This window comes from Sander lucioperca, chromosome 6 (assembly GCF_008315115.2).
Source record: "Sander lucioperca isolate FBNREF2018 chromosome 6, SLUC_FBN_1.2, whole genome shotgun sequence".
Lineage (NCBI taxonomy): Eukaryota > Metazoa > Chordata > Actinopteri > Perciformes > Percidae > Sander > Sander lucioperca.
This window is the reverse complement of record NC_050178.1, coordinates 933,023-948,810: the sequence shown is the minus strand read 5'-3', so window position 1 is coordinate 948,810 and position 15,788 is coordinate 933,023. Positions and strand designations below refer to the sequence as shown.

At 40.2% G+C, this 15,788-nt stretch overlaps 1 protein-coding gene across 2 annotated transcripts in view; it reads right to left on the bottom strand.

Annotated features, from left to right (window-relative positions):
- LOC116050258 (serine/threonine-protein kinase 4-like) overlaps positions 1-13,944 on the bottom strand; it is a 50,654-nt gene extending 36,710 nt beyond the window's left edge. For both annotated transcript variants that reach the window (XR_004897624.1, XM_031300237.2), the window contains exons 1-3: positions 13,541-13,944; positions 6,214-6,294; positions 668-796 (exon numbers count right to left, since the gene is read on the bottom strand). Coding sequence is in view for 1 of the 2 variants with exons in the window: in XM_031300237.2 (XP_031156097.1) it covers positions 668-796; positions 6,214-6,294; positions 13,541-13,584 (254 nt within the window). In the remaining variant the exon portion in view is untranslated. The remainder of the gene's footprint in view (positions 1-667; positions 797-6,213; positions 6,295-13,540) is intronic.
- Positions 13,945-15,788: the final 1,844 nt, after the last annotated feature.

The window sequence follows — 15,788 nt, the reverse complement described above, 5'->3', positions numbered from 1 at the left end:
AGACTGTGGTCAAATTTCATTAACTGTTTAAAAAGGTCCCATATTGTAAAAAGTGAGATTTCCATGTCTTTTGTTTAGCAGTCTGAGGTGCTACATAAATACCAGGGCTGTGAGGATGCAATCGTGAGTCAGTTAAAAAGCGATATATAAAATGTGTAATGTTTAAAACTGCCTAGGGCGTAATCTACATTTATTTTTTTCTCATAAATAACTGTGTTTTCTTGGTACATTAGCATTAGACAAAAGACAAACAGTTGCAGTGTTTCCCCTAAACTTTTTTGTGACATCAACAACAGTCATTTGGTCTGGAGGAGTGAAGATGATAGGTGCTGGGAAACCCCACAATGTTTGTTTGATGTCTGATTCTTGTTTCCATGAAGGTTGAAGACGTGTTATTATGTGTGACTTATTGTAAGTCATTTCGGACAACAGCCCCTGCCAGCTAAGTGTTTAGTAATCATATCATTTAAACTAAAATAACAAGAATCCACGGCTCTCTTATAGCATAACCGATTTGTGAATGTTTCATCAAGTTTAAAGGTAATCTACATTGAAACGGATGTAGCCCACCTCTGCAAAAGACGAGTGGGAGAACTCACAAAACTGGAAAAACTGTCACGCCAGTGAAATCAGAAACACGTCTGTGTCCACATGAACCAACAAGTACCTGTTACACTGCTGCATGATGGATATCTCCTTGATGATCTCCTGAAGATCAGATTCCACGGGAACTTGTTTGATGGCTACGATCTCGCCCGTCTCTTTATAATGGGCTTTAAACACACAGCCATACGACCTGCAGAGACACACAGACGAAAGGGTTTCACACGTTACCGGTGAATGACGTTCCTCAGACAGTCAGTGAGCACAAGTCAGTCTATTAGTAGTCTCGCATTGCCAGACCTTCCTCCACAGTGCTGCGGAGGAGGGTCTGGCTAGTCCACACAGCATTCCGGGATGGGAGAGAAACGTGCTCTGGTTTATTGGCATTTCTTTAAACCAATCACAATCGTCTCGGGCGCCTGGACGGAGCAACGGTGCCGCTGCAAAATAACCTCGGGAAGGAACTTGTTTTGCTGGGACGTGTGTCCGTTCAAAAGTTGATTTAGTCGTGCAACAGAAAACTGAGATTGGACAGATAGTCTAGCTAGCTGTCTGGATTTACCCTGCAGAGATCTGAGGAGCAGTTAACCATTGTCCTCAGAAATCCACCGGAGTTTAGAACAGGGACGGAATTTCCGGCGGCATCGGAGCAATCCTGTGGATGAAATTTCGTGGATATAGACTAGTCTACAAGCAACTAAAATCTGTTGAGTGTTTTCTGCAGGCAGCATTTGTAAGCACTTGAATCTCCAGTGTCTGAAATTAACTTTTTGTACTCACCGGCCAAGTCGGCGGGTAGATGAAAGACATCCATTTGCCAAGCACAGTTTTACCGGCCAACATATTAAATTGCAATTTTTTTTGTAACATAAAACACAACACTTTCTGGCTTTGATAAGTCTAGTGGTATTCAAATAAATCATTGCATCGTGGTGCAGACGTGGAAGATTCTGCATCGATGCAGTGACAGACCATAATCAATTATACCTTACTGTTGCTCTGCTGTTTTTTTTGTTTGTTTTTTTGCCTTTTGTCTGTTGTGTTCAGACTCCGCTAGATTCAGGAAGTGTCTTTTTTAAGAGCAGATACAAAAAAAAGGGGGGGGGGGGGGTCATATACTGCATATCTGAATGCTTGATTTTATCGGTGAAAACCATGTGTAGCAAAATATAATAACATTGAGGAGGTGCCGTATCGTGACGCATCGTGCTATCGAATCGATTTGATTGGTTGAGAGGAAAATCCGTAATCCAATGGAATCGGGAGACCAGTGAAGAGTCACGCCCCTGGTTAAGTATTACTGGTTTATCCTTCGTTTTCATTATGCTCTCTTTGGAAAGGCTGGGTGACTCCTGCCAAAAATTAACACACACTGGCTAAATAATTAGCCTTAGCTACAGTTGTGCTCATAAGTTTATGAACCCATGCTAAAGTTGACTAAAAAGAGGAATAAAAAAAAAAAATCATCTTTTGGAAATTGATCTTAATACCTTAATTAAAAAAATTGGAAAAATCCAACCTTTAAGGACACTGAATTTTCTTTGTGAATGAATAATGTATCGTAAATAAATAAATGTTCTTCCTTAAAATACAGGAGGCATAAGTAAGTACACCCCTATGTTAAATTCCCATAGAGGCAGGCAGATTTTTATTTTTAAAGGCCAGTAAGTTCATGGATCCAGGATACTATGCATCCTGATAAAGTTCCCTTGGCCTTTGGAATTGAAATAGCCCCACATCATCACATACCCTTCACCATACCTAGAGATTGGCAATTTTTTTTATTTCAGTTATCCTAATAGCTGGCTTGATTTGCATTGAGAGATGATCTTATGGAAAGTACCAGGGTGGGAAATTAGCACTCGCAACCAGCCAATGGTGGGTACTTTTTCAAAGTGACAGGTGACTTTGCCTTGTATACCAGCCACAGTGGGGGGTGGATTGTAAAACATTTCTTGTAACGGATTGGACAGCTTTTGTCAAAGAATGCTGTTGCTAAGCAACAATGCACAATGCTAATAGGAGTCGCGTTACATTACTGCTAATGAATGCCCAACATTTCCGGATTTTGCTGCTTCATAATAAAAACATTCAAATACCAAAATAACGGAGGACTTTCATTGTGAAGAACTTATAGGAAATAAAAACCGTTCACAGCCGGGGCTTTGACCACGCATATTTCCGTCAACTCCAGACTTTAGGCAAGTAGTTTTCAGCGCTAGTCCGTGACACCATGTAGCTGAGCTGAGGTACAGACGAAACGTATATTATCGGTTAAAAACATGTGGCGACATATCCCCAGTGTTAAGACGCCCGCCGCGGAGTCAGCATTAGCTGTGAATGTACAAACTGTTGAGGGCGAAGTAAAGAAAAGAAGAAGGTAGCCTACTTTTCAAACAAGTGGTGCATTGACAAAACGTACAGCGAAAGACCGTGCAAAACATATCAGACCGTCCTGCCAACCTGTATTAAACATCAATGTACGCTGTAACTATTTTTCAGTAGCTGAAAGCTGCTGCTGTTTTAATCCTGTCGGCTCTCTGCTGCTCAGTTACACACACACCTACACCCCCACACCCACCCACACCCACACACACCCACACCCACACATGGTGGATGCAGGAAAAAACGGAGATGAGACGTACACAATGACCTAAATTGAGGACAGCTACAGTTGTTATTGTAAGTGCAAAGATAAGTTAAAGTCCAATAAGTACTTTATCAAACCGTATGAATATGTGTCCCAGCCCAGGATAGGAAATTAACTAACAATGTAAAGATCAACAAGCAACTGACAAAAATGTTCAAATTTGATTCATTCAATAAATTATTATTTTTCGTCTTAAATCCACCAGCCATTTTCATATTATACCAACGTTTGCAGCATCCTGAGCCTTTTTGGTAAGGTTGAACCGGAAAACTCAGCCCAGAGTAATTGTTATTTATACAAAAAAGCAACTTTCACTGTCTCTCGCAACTTCATTGCAACAAAAATACAAAAGACATCGCAACTTTTATTGCAATTTTTTACAAAAGCTGCCGCAAAATCAGGCATTTTGGGCCGCAACAATCTCAAAAAAAGGCCGCAAAATCCTGGAGAGACTGTTTAATGCTGTGTTACTGAGAGATGAGTCAATATTGTTTTTGTTCATTAAACATGTAGGCCTACAATTACTGTAGAATATGACCAAACACAATTTTACCATGGTCTCGCAGGCTTTTTTTCACATCACTTTTTATTTGCCTATATTAAAAAAAATATGTATTAATAATAAAAAAATTATGTATTGAAGCAATTCAAAATATGCTAGTGCACTTTCTTTAATAAATTTGAATTCCGGAAAAAGTGGCTGGTAAAAAATATAAGTGGCTGGTAAAATTGGGCATCCACCAGCCAAAAGTTAATTTCCCACCCTGGAAAGTACCCCATGCCAATCTCTAGGTATGGTGAAGGGTATGTGATGATGTGGGGCTATTTTAATTCCAAAGGCCAAGGGAACTTTATCAGGATGCATAGTATCCTGGATCCATGAAATAACTGGCCTTTAAAAATAAAAATCTGCCTGACTCTATGGGAATTTAACATAGGGGTGTACTTACTTATGCCCCCTGTATTTTAAGGAAGAACATTTATTTATTTACGATACATTATTCATTCACAAAGAAAATTGGTGTCTTTAAAAGGTTGGATTTTTCCTAATTTTTTTTTTTTAATTAAGGCATTAAGATCAATTTCCAAAAGATGATTTTTTTATTCCTCTTTTTAGTAAACCTTAGAATGGGTTCATAAACTTATGAGCACAACTGTAGCTATCAGTAAACAGAAGTGATGTGGTGGCTGACGTGCCGGTGGGTGTGTTTACGTCAGTGTGTGTGTGTGTGTGTGTGTGTGTGTGTGTGTGTGTGCGCGTGTCAGCCCGCAGCCGTGAAGCTCCGACGTGCAGACGGCAGAGGAACAGAAGAAAGTAGCTGCGGTGCGTTTGGCGCTTGACAAGGGTTAATTTCTGACCCTGAGACTCGCAATTCTATAAATTCTGTATCGTCTTTAATTTCAATTTAAAAGCAGCCCCAATCAATCACCGAACCTTACACTACGCACCGAGGCTTCTACAACTGTTAAATGTTACATTTGCTGTCCTGTGATACTCGTTCCAGCTATTTGGTTGTCCTGATATCTGATTTCAGTATTCGATCGGTGCATCCCTACAAAACAGCCAGAGAAAATCCTTCTGACTAGACAAGCTACACAAATGTGGGTTTTACATTCTGCTGTAATGGAAGTATTTCATCATGGGTCATTTTTACAAGAGAAAAGACTTCAAGGATGAGGACTTCCTCCCTGCAGGACTCGTCTGCAAGTGTTTTGGTATCTTCAAAAACTAGTTTTCCAGAAATAGTCGTCTTATATCGTTTTACAACACTATGACAAGACAAACTAAACCAGTCGACGCTGAGGTTTGTCCTCCGTTTGTTTTGCTGCACTCCTGCATGTTATGCGAGGCATTTTAAGCATGAGGAACTACCGTCTATCAGTTGCCAACATCTTTTGTCATCGTCACCTGCAGCTTCTCTGGATTATTCTCTCACGCAATTTTGAGTTTATTCTCACCCTCCCAAATGAAACTAAAAGGATTCCAGTCAAACAACTTTAAACATGCATAACTGGTGTGAATGTTAAGCCTCAGACTGGCTGATGATTGGCTTATGCTGCACAAAGAAAACCACACACAGAGTACGAGTTACATCCACCGGAGGGTCAATAGTGCTACTGGTTGCTGAAAAATGACAGCATCAGCCGTGACACACACCAACACACCCACACTCACACACAGTCAATCAGTCGCTCTGAACAGGAAGTGCGTTGAGAAACAGGATATGAAGAGGCAATGTTTATGTTGATGAGCAACAAAGAAGGGAGGGGCTGTAGGGCAAACAAAGAGAGAGAAGAAACAAGACAGAGAGGGAAAGAGATCCCACTTACAGTGCTCAGCAGAAGTGAATACACCCATGCTAAAGTTCACTAAAAAGAGGAATAATAAAGTTCCCTTGGCCTTTGAAATTAAAATAGCCCCACATCATCACATACCCTTCACCATACCTAGAGATTGGCATGGGGTACTTTCCATAAGATCATCTCTCAATGCAAATCAAACCAGCTGTTAGGCTAACCGACATAAAACCATGCCAATCTCTAGGTATGGTGAAGGGTATGTGATGATGTGGGGCTATTTTAATTCCAAAGGCCAAGGGAACTTTATCAGGATGCATAGTATCCTGGATCCATGAAATAACTGGCCATTAAAAATAAAAATCTACCTGCCTCTATGGGAATTTAATATAGGGGTGTACTGACTTATGCCCCCTATATTTTAAGGAACAGCATTTATTTACGATACATTATTCATTCACAAAAAAAATTGTGTCCTTAAAGGTTGGGTTTTCCCTCATTTTTTTTTTTTTAATGGCATTAAGATCAATTTCCAAAAGATGATTTTTTATTCCTCTTTTTGGTCAACTTCAGCATTCACTAAACGCTGAGCGCTGTATCTACAGACAAACTGATAGAAATGCGTACATGCAGGCGGTCGCCCGTCATCTGAAATGACTCACCCTTCGCCCAGCTTCTCCAGGACGTCGAAGACTTCCTCCGGCTGCTTGGTGAGGCTGTCCTCGCTCAGCTTCTTCAACTGTCTGGAATGACAGAAACAGACACGTAGTTCAACGTCAAACTAGAAAATGTTCCCATTTAACAAGCAGGAATCAGAGGATTTCCCCTTCCCCCTTGATTTTTCCCTTATAAAAAAAATATGACTCAAACCGATGAATCGATTCGCAACTCCAGTTCTTGGTTTGTCTGCCCAACAATACAAACCCCAAAGAAAATCGGTTTGCAACGATAGCACAGCAGCAAATCCTCACAGGTGAGAGTTTGCCTTAAAATTGGCTTAAATGAACAATCAATCGTCGATTAAATCAGCTAAAACGACTGATCGACTGACAGTTTCAGCTCTTTTTCTAAGACGCCTCTCATTGTTACCTTCCCGTCTGCGTATCTGAGGGCGAGTTTTTGTTTTTAATACTTTGAATGCCCCTTTTTTATACAAAATACATCAATATTCATAAACTCAGTGACAGTGTACAGAGAGTTTACGTCTAAACAGTGACTGATCAAATCATTTGTTTCTATTTTCAGTCAGCACTATATAGAAACATACAAGTTAAGCAGTAAAAAAGCTTTACAGTAAATGGCAACATTTTAGGCAGTAATATAGGAATTAAACAGTCAGTATCATCACCAGCTTTTCTGGTTTTAAAAAGGGTCTGAATGTGTACAGTCAGGATGTGCCAACTTAAATAAGTCTGAATGTTGAAGTCATCCTTTTTTGGGGTGTAGCCGTCCACCTTTGCTCTCTCCTGGAGTGTGAGCAGAACTACAAAACGTCTCCAGATGTTTGATAAAGACAAGATATAAGAAGATAAAAATAACCCCCGCATACAAACAAAAATAGATCTAAACACATTCCAGCTTGTGACAGGAAATTCTTAGGATGACTACAGGAAGACAGAAGAAGAAAAGTAAGACTCAACAACAAACTGCTGCTCCGCTCTCACATCGTAGGATTTCTGTTCAGAAGCCTGTATCACAACGACTTTTGGTGCTTTCGTACAACGTTTAGTCTAACCTAAAGCCGCCTACACGTGATAGGCGGCAAAACCGCTTTGCACCGGCCGTTCCATTGATTTCTTACGGGGAGGGGGGGGGGGGGAGACGCTGCGCTACGCTACCCTTGGCGTCGCGCACCGCTCGGAAATTGCCGCTTTGCGCCCTAGTTGCCGCTGACCTTTCGAAAGCGCAACCAATGAAATAACAGCGTGTCGTTACCTAGCAATGGGAAATAGCTTCCCTGCCACCCTTGATGACGAATACCTGCAAATCGCTTATCATGTGTAGGCGGCTTAAGAGTAGGGCTGCAACTAACTATTATTATATTAGTTGATTATTTCCTCGATTAATTGACTAGTTGTTTGGTAGGGCTGCACGATATGAGGAAAATATCTAATTGCGATTATTTTGACTGATATTGCGATTGCGATATGATTCACGATATTGAAGGGAATGATCGTTTTTGTATCATTATTCTCATTTTCATTGACTAATGTTAAATATTACAAAAATAAAATGATTATAGTGTGATTTTTGCGAGGATCTGTACCAAACAAAGATGTTTTCCTGTAGTCTGTAGGATAGAATTTGTAGGCCGGGATGTCTCTGCAGCACCACAATACTTCACTCAGAATGGTTTGACAACATATTTAGCCTTTAACAAATATTGCGCCCCTCTGCGATTTGGATATTGCACTAGTCCATATTGCGATTTCGATAAAATTGCGATTAATTGTGCAGCCCTATTGTTTGGTCTATAAAATGTCAAAATAGTTGGCGAGTAACTTAACAGTTGACAACTAATCAATTAATCAATTATTTTTGCAGCTCTAGATGCAAAGCAGTCATAGAGGCAGCTGCATTTTTTTTTACACAACTGTCATCAAACTGCAACCAATCTATTTAGTCCGTCAAGTAGAGCCGGGCGACATGGAGAAAATCAGATACTATATCACAATATTCTTGTCCAAATATAGTACATCGATGTCGATATTGCGACGATATTGTAGGGTTGACAATTGGTGCTTTCACAAAATATTTTTTACAATGGAGATTTTAGACAATCATCAATCATCAATAATGTGGTGAACAGTTTCAAGTGAAATTATAGAGAAAACATGAATATTTTGCGTGCACAAAAATAGTGTGATGTTAAAACAAATCTGCAATTCTTCAAATGATATTCCCTCAAAACAGATTTTCTGAGAAAATGTAGTTAGTACATGCTTGTTATTATCAATTTAGACATCGTAATTGTATATCACGATATCTCAATATATGACTTCATTGCAATACGATTCCATTGAAAGACGATACATTCTCATTATTGAATTATTGCCCAGCCCTACTGTCAAGTGGTCGGCTGATAATGGAGCTGGTGTGTCAACACGTCTGTTGGGGCCGTGCAATTAATGAAATTTTGGTCGCAAGTTCGATTTTGGCTCCTGACAATTCCCAAAAAAAATATGACTGAGAAAAACTTATATTGGACATTACGTTTTGCGATTAAACTCTTATTTTGTTTTGTGTTCTGAATTGGAAAAAAGGTGCAACAAGATAAGTATTAAGGGGAATTTCACAGATCTGTTTAAGTGTTTTTAAGTTAAATAAATGCCACATCTTTCCAAAAGTGTCATCAAACTGCAACCTATCATTTTAGTCCGTCATGTGGTCGGCTGATAACAGAGCTGGCGTGTCATACATCTGTTCGTTAAAACCTCAGGGCAGATCGGAAACTCTGGCAAGCGCAGCCATATGCCAAGCTGCGTCGACTTCAAGCCACAAACCACAGAAGAAACAGAGAGCAGAGCATTGAAATGCTAATCTACCGTGGCAACAGCCCATAATCTGCATTTCAAGTGGACTCTGTGAACTTCCCTGAATGCATGTGTGTATCTGCTGCGGCTGAAACTACTGGACGCACCAAATGTTTATATTACTAAATTTAAAATGTCCCATGTTCTTTCTTCTTGTTTCTTTTTCGAGGACTTCTGTGTTACTCCTGTGACATTTTGACTGATCTGACTTGTACATTCAATAGCAACGTTTCTAATATTCTTCTGTCATGATACATGAATCTAGCCTGACAAGCCAGACCCACATCCAGATGTTGGGTCTGGGAACTCACCGTTGGCAGGGCTCAATCCGAGGGGCGGGATAAACGGTTGTCTTTCAAATTCCCTCTGCACGCAATAGGATAGCACTACAACCAATCAGAGCAATGCTAGTTCTCAAACAAAAGCTTAACTCCAAGTCTTCCAGAGTCTCGGCCAAAGCTGATTCCAAAGACCGCGGTTCGCCAGCAGCAGCAGCCATCTTCTTTGTTTTCAGGGAATTCACACGGAACCGTCGCAACTCTGCCGTCATTATGTTAAGCCCGCCCACCGACTCTTATACACAACTTACTCTAAGGATGATTTAAATCAAATTAATTTAGGTGTTTAACAAGAAGCTCTAGAAAGATACAGAAAAGCGTTGAGTTATCCGGATCTATATTTTCCACATAAACCTTTTTGTGGGAATCCCAAATTTACAACTACTCCCAGTTTGAAGGCCTGCTGGCTGACGTTTTGCGCCACTCAGGCTACATCAACACTACTACTTTTTCATTTTTGTAAGCGCCGTTTTGAGACAAAAAAAAAAGATCTGTCCACTAGAGAGTTTTAGCTCCAGTAGCAGAACTAATCTCCGTCCATATTAACACGTCTGACAACACGTATCACATGACCGCTCACACGGGTGTTTGGTGTTTTAAGCCCCCAACGTCCCCCTCAAGGCAGCGCTACCTGGAAGGCACTAGGATTAGGCAATGGTTAGGGTTAAGGTTAGTTGCCTTGAAGTCGACGGTCGCAGCGCTGCCTTGAAGTCGCCGTTGGGGGCTTAAAACACCATCGAGCGACCCCATGTGGAACTGTTAATGAAAGATACGTAAACCTACCTGACCGATAAGAGTGACCGACGTACGCGGCGTCGCTAACAAAAGTCTCTGTTTGTGTCCGTCCAGACTACAAAGCAACCCTGGAGTTTTCAGACCAAAAATCTCCGTTTTAGGGGCTCGGAAAAGCTGGAGTAGTGTGAATGCGAGGCATAAACGTAGCCAAAGATATTCGTTTTCAAACCAAAACGTAGTGGTGTAGATTAAGCTTTAGCAATAATACATACAAAATAATGCAGTTTTTCAAAAAACCTGCCTATAATAGGGGCTTAAATGATCTAAAAACTCTACGTTGGCTTAATGAGGAAACACTGGATGAGTGTGTGGACTCATGATGTTTTACCAACATCCTCCTGATAAATGGACAGAATAGGAACTCCTCACTTCCCTCTTGTCAATCACACATTGACCAAAGTGAGCAATAAACTGAAAGAGCAGGCCTTTCTTATTTACTTTCTGTCACATTGATTTAAGGCTTTATGAGATAATTGTAAACTGTATAGTTGAGGACAAGTTCAAGTAAGTTTTTTTCATTTTAATTTTTTTTTTTATGATTTGTACATGGATTTCTGACACACTGTATGGTATTTCCTACCTGAACTCTCAAGTCTGTGTGTTTTAGATTCATCATCTTAAAAAATGTACAATTTCAATTTGTGTGAAAATCCTATAAATACCATCTCTGCTGAGGGAAACCCCAATTGATCCTTTTCATCAACGACTGACCCTGGCTATCATTTTTTGATTCATCGTTTAGTTTTTGTGTGTAAAATGTAGACAAATGAGCCAAACGGCTTCTTTTGTCTAATCCGTAATTTTAAAATCCGCATCAAGGTAGACCTAAATATGCAGTTCGCCATCACATGTGAGAGAGAAAAGCAGCCGCAATCAGCAAATGTTTTGGTGTTTGGGCTTGAGCTGCTTCAGCGCTAACCGTCATTATTAGGATTTTTGGTGAAAAACCCTCCAGAATTGACACATTTAAACACACCCCTGACAGGATGTTGAAGTCAATATACTGTATTCATACTAGGACTGAGTTTCTCCACATATAATCATGGAAAAAGCGCTGCTTTAAATCTTCTGCTTACCAGAGATATGCTCCTAAGATTTCTTGGAAATAAGTCATTTATGAAAAGGCATAAAACACAACTAATGACTAAAGAAATCTTAGTCGTCCCAGACCAAACATTAGTCAACTGATTGACTCAGAGGGGGCAGCTCTAATATACCCTTCTCCTCCTGCATTAAACATCCAAATTAGTGTTGTTTGCTCAGTTGACTATGTATGATAATAAATAGAGGGAGCGGTGGTGCACAGACATGACAGCTAACTGAGTCACACACAAACGGACACACTCAATGCATGCACATTGGGACATTAGCTGTACTAAATCTGAATTCAGCCGTTTCTTGATTTTAAACCGAAGTATCTGAACTTTGGTATAGAGACAAGGGGTTCCCGCCTGTCAAAGAATTGATTTCAAAACACTACTGTTAGTTTATGAAGTACTGCATTGGTTTATTTCTGATCTGCTGCTACGCTATGAACCACCCAGACCTCTCCGATCGTCTGTCAGCTTTCTGTCTCCAGAGTCAGAATATAACAGCAGCGTTCAGTTTTTATGCTCCACGTATATCTGGAACAAACTCCCAGAAAAACTGCAGGTCCGCTGCAACTTTTAGTTCTTTTAAAATCAAGGCTGAAGACTTTATTAAAGCCTTTATTTAAACGGCTATTTCATCTAGAAATCATAGTACATTAAAAATAGATGGGCAGCAACCCATGCGTAGCGGCACAACACGGCCTTCGTATCTGTTTTGACTCTACCTTTAAAAAAAAAAAAAAAAAAAAAATCTAATAACTTTAAAGATATTACACTGCACCTATTATTCTTGTATTCTATATCTGTCTTATTCTATTTTAGCTGTTTTATATTAGCTTTAACACATGTTTTAACTGCTCTTTAATGTTTTATGTAAAGCACTTTGAATTGCCTTGTTGCTGAAATGTGCTATAGAAATAAAGCTGCCTTCCCTTGAACTCTTTCCAGTGGCCTAATTTTTCTACCACAAAATACGCTGTGGTCTCTTAATGCCTCACAACACTACGGCTGTCGCAATGACCCGACACCACCTGACAAGCCAAAGCTTTTCTGTCAAACCCAGAGGCTGTAAAAATTAAACCCAACACAAACACGGATGAACACGAATTACTTCACCTCAATCTGCTCGGATGTGGTTTTGTTGAACCTACAGAGATTAAAGCAGCTAAAAATTCAAGATTGGCAAATATTGTTAGGGCATTCAACTGGATCAGCATGGCTTCACAGTGATAAAACACAACACATACTGACTCAATAAGGAGGGGTTTAATCTAGTTATAGCTTTTTCTGTCCAAGAGATGACTACAAGTAGAGAATAGACCAGATATTTTAGCAGAAAAAAAACAGATTTTATAGCCCGAACCTTAGCTTGAGAGGCCACACAAAAGTGGTGCAATGTAACTAAGTACGTTTACTTAACTACTTCGCTTCAGTACAATTATGAGGTACTGGTACTTTAGTTTGAGTATGTCCATTTTATGGTGCTTTATACTTCTAATTCACTACATTTTGGAGGCAAATATTGCACTTTTTACTCCTCTACATTTATGTTTTTAAGGTTTTAGTTACTTTGCAGATTTAACTCAAATAATGAGTATGATGTATTTTGAAACCAAACCTTTAATTCACACAACAGCAAGACTCCAACTGAAGTCCACTCGAAATCATTTCACCCTGTTTTTTTCACGTTTCAGTTTAATTTCTGATTGACAGGTGTCATGCCAAAAAAGTGATCGTCTGCCAAAAAGGGATTGCCTGTGCCCAAGGCCAATCCAGTCATTTTTTTTTTCCACTTGCCGAAAAGTGATTGCAGCTTCTACCTGGCCACTGAAAGGTTGTTATATCTGAGAGACTAAAGCCCACCCCGTACTTTTTTTACCAGTTGAAATGTTTTTAAAAAGGGGCAATACAACCCATAAAATGCACTTTTGCACTTGCCAAAACGTGACTGCAGCTCCTAGCTTGTGTTTGAAAGGTTTCTGCCTAAAAATGACTTGACTTTATTAATAAGTGTTATATCTGACAGATTATAGCCCGCCCATTACTTTTAAAATACCTTCGAAGGGCCAATACATGAGTCGGTTATATAATGTTATCTAAATTACTCATAAGCTAACGTTACCTGGATAAGTTACTACGTTTCCATCTATGTCACCACTAGCTAACGTCAGACCAGACAGATACAATCAATGATTTATGATCGATGTGTTTTCATTATTAGCATAACGTTACCTGCGAGGGTGGTTCCTCATCTGTACTTTGTCCTTGTTCTCCATGTTGTCCTCTTCTGGACACTCACAAAGAGTCCTCTTGAGTCGTATCTGAAGTCACAACTTGACTCGTTAAAAACTGACACTTCGATGCTAACTGACGATGCTAAGTGGCTAGCAGCAGCTAGCGAAGCAGCTAGCCCGTCCCTGTGTTACAGCAGCGTTCCGTTAGCCGCTGAAAGCATAGCGTCTCTTTATCATTTTGTCACACGAGGTTCACACAGCGTACAGACTTCACACAGCTGCAGTATCCTCGTCTTTGAGTTCATCCTCCTCCCGTGTCTCGACAACTTTGGACCGGTTTGACAAACCGCTCGGCAGCCGCTTGTGACATCCAGTTTGAAAACACCAGGAAGTGAAGGGAGGAAGGCGGGTCAGACAAAGAGTGCAGTACCGGACGTCGGCAGCAGGGGCGACAAATACGCACTGAGGACACAAATGACCTGTTTGTAGTGAGTTTTGAAGTGGTAATCCTTAAAAGGTTGATTTGGAGTGTCTATTTGAGGGAAAACAATGGGGTTGTGCTGAGAGTTAAGCAGTATAGGAGCATGTACGGTAAATAAAAGGAATATCATGCTGTTTCTATGGTCTGGAGTTGATACATACACATGAGCTTCGAGTTTTTTTTTATAATGTGTGCATTTTCTTCACCCTAATCTGCTCTAAACTGGTTGAGTTAAACCTACATACATTGAAGCCACTAAAATGTTTAGCAAACAGAGTTAGGGCATTAAATTAGATCAGCAGGGATTTGAAAGTGATAAATCATGGGGATTTGACACAACCCTTACTGATTCAATAAGAGTAAAAAAAAAAAATAAAAAATAAAAAATAGTTTGCCCACTTATTTCTGTCGTAGACAACATATTTTAGTACACGTTTACAAAAACTTTTTTTTTTCTGGGCAAGCAGTGGTTCAATGTAATTAAGTACATTTGCTAAAGTACAATAGTCTACTTAAATGTACAATATGTAATTTTCTGCCACCAGGGGTCTCTCAAACAAAACAATGGATGTAAACACGGACGTTTGATGACATCCTGTAATGGCATTATGGGAGTTGTAGTTTAACATAATTGCTGATTAAAATATATCTGTTCACGGATAGGTTTATCCCATAGACTGTATATAAGAATGGACCAACAGATCCCGTTGCTCTGGACGGAGACCAGTGAAGGCCGTTAGAAGCACTTTTCCGCGCTGAGCGTTACTGCGCAGCCTCCAACTGAGAGAGATGACGTAAATGTGCTGTGAGCAACGTGTCTGAAAGTTGTAAGTCTTCTGGTAGCTGTGCCAAGAGAAATCTCAATCATTCCCAATCTTGCAGAGACGGAGATCGTAGGTATATGTAAGGAGATAACATAGGCACAGGCTAATTATTGCTAACTAAAATGCTAGTTAACATTAGTAATTACACTTAAACAGATAATGTGAGACGAAACTGCCTGCGCGCTTCTCCTGTACTATATGGTAATTTCTCTACTATGCGACAGTAAGTCGCGTGGTTATGACACAATCGTTAGCCTATTTTTATAAAAACGTCTGCTACGGAGCCATAACGTGAGGTACAAGGTAATGGAGCCTTTTATACATTGTCGTGTTTCTTTAGAAATAAACAATGGACAAATAGAGTCTTTAAACGCTTCAGATGTAAAGTTATTCGCTGTCAAAGTGGCGCCAAAATGAATGTCAGACAATGGAATGCTAACGGGGGGTGATCGCTTTGTAGCATTAAAATGGCGCCATAGGAGGTTCGCGGTCCGAGGAAAGGCTTACCCCCTTGGTTTATCCATTCCATTTTTTTATCCATGTTACGTTTAGTAACGTTTATTCATGTCATGATAAAATAGCTGTAGTTTCCCCCACATAACTATGTTTTCTTGATTCGATTTGTATTGGTAGCTGACGTTAGCTAGCTAGTTGACCAGTTAGCGAGCAAGCAAGCTAAAACCACAATATCACAATATATTTCACGTCAGTGTCACTTTTTGGATGTTTTCAGCACCGGGGGGATAATGGTTTGTTGTAACATCAACACTGCTGTGAGACTTGCTTCACGGCTGGGGCTGGCCGCCGAGTATCTTCAGGGCTGGCCGCCAAGTATCTCCGGCGCCGCGGCTCAGCACCGGATAGCAGAGGATACGCCCACATCAATAGGATGGCTGCCGGGTGTTGCCCACCTTCACCTTTTGTCCACAGGACAGTCACCA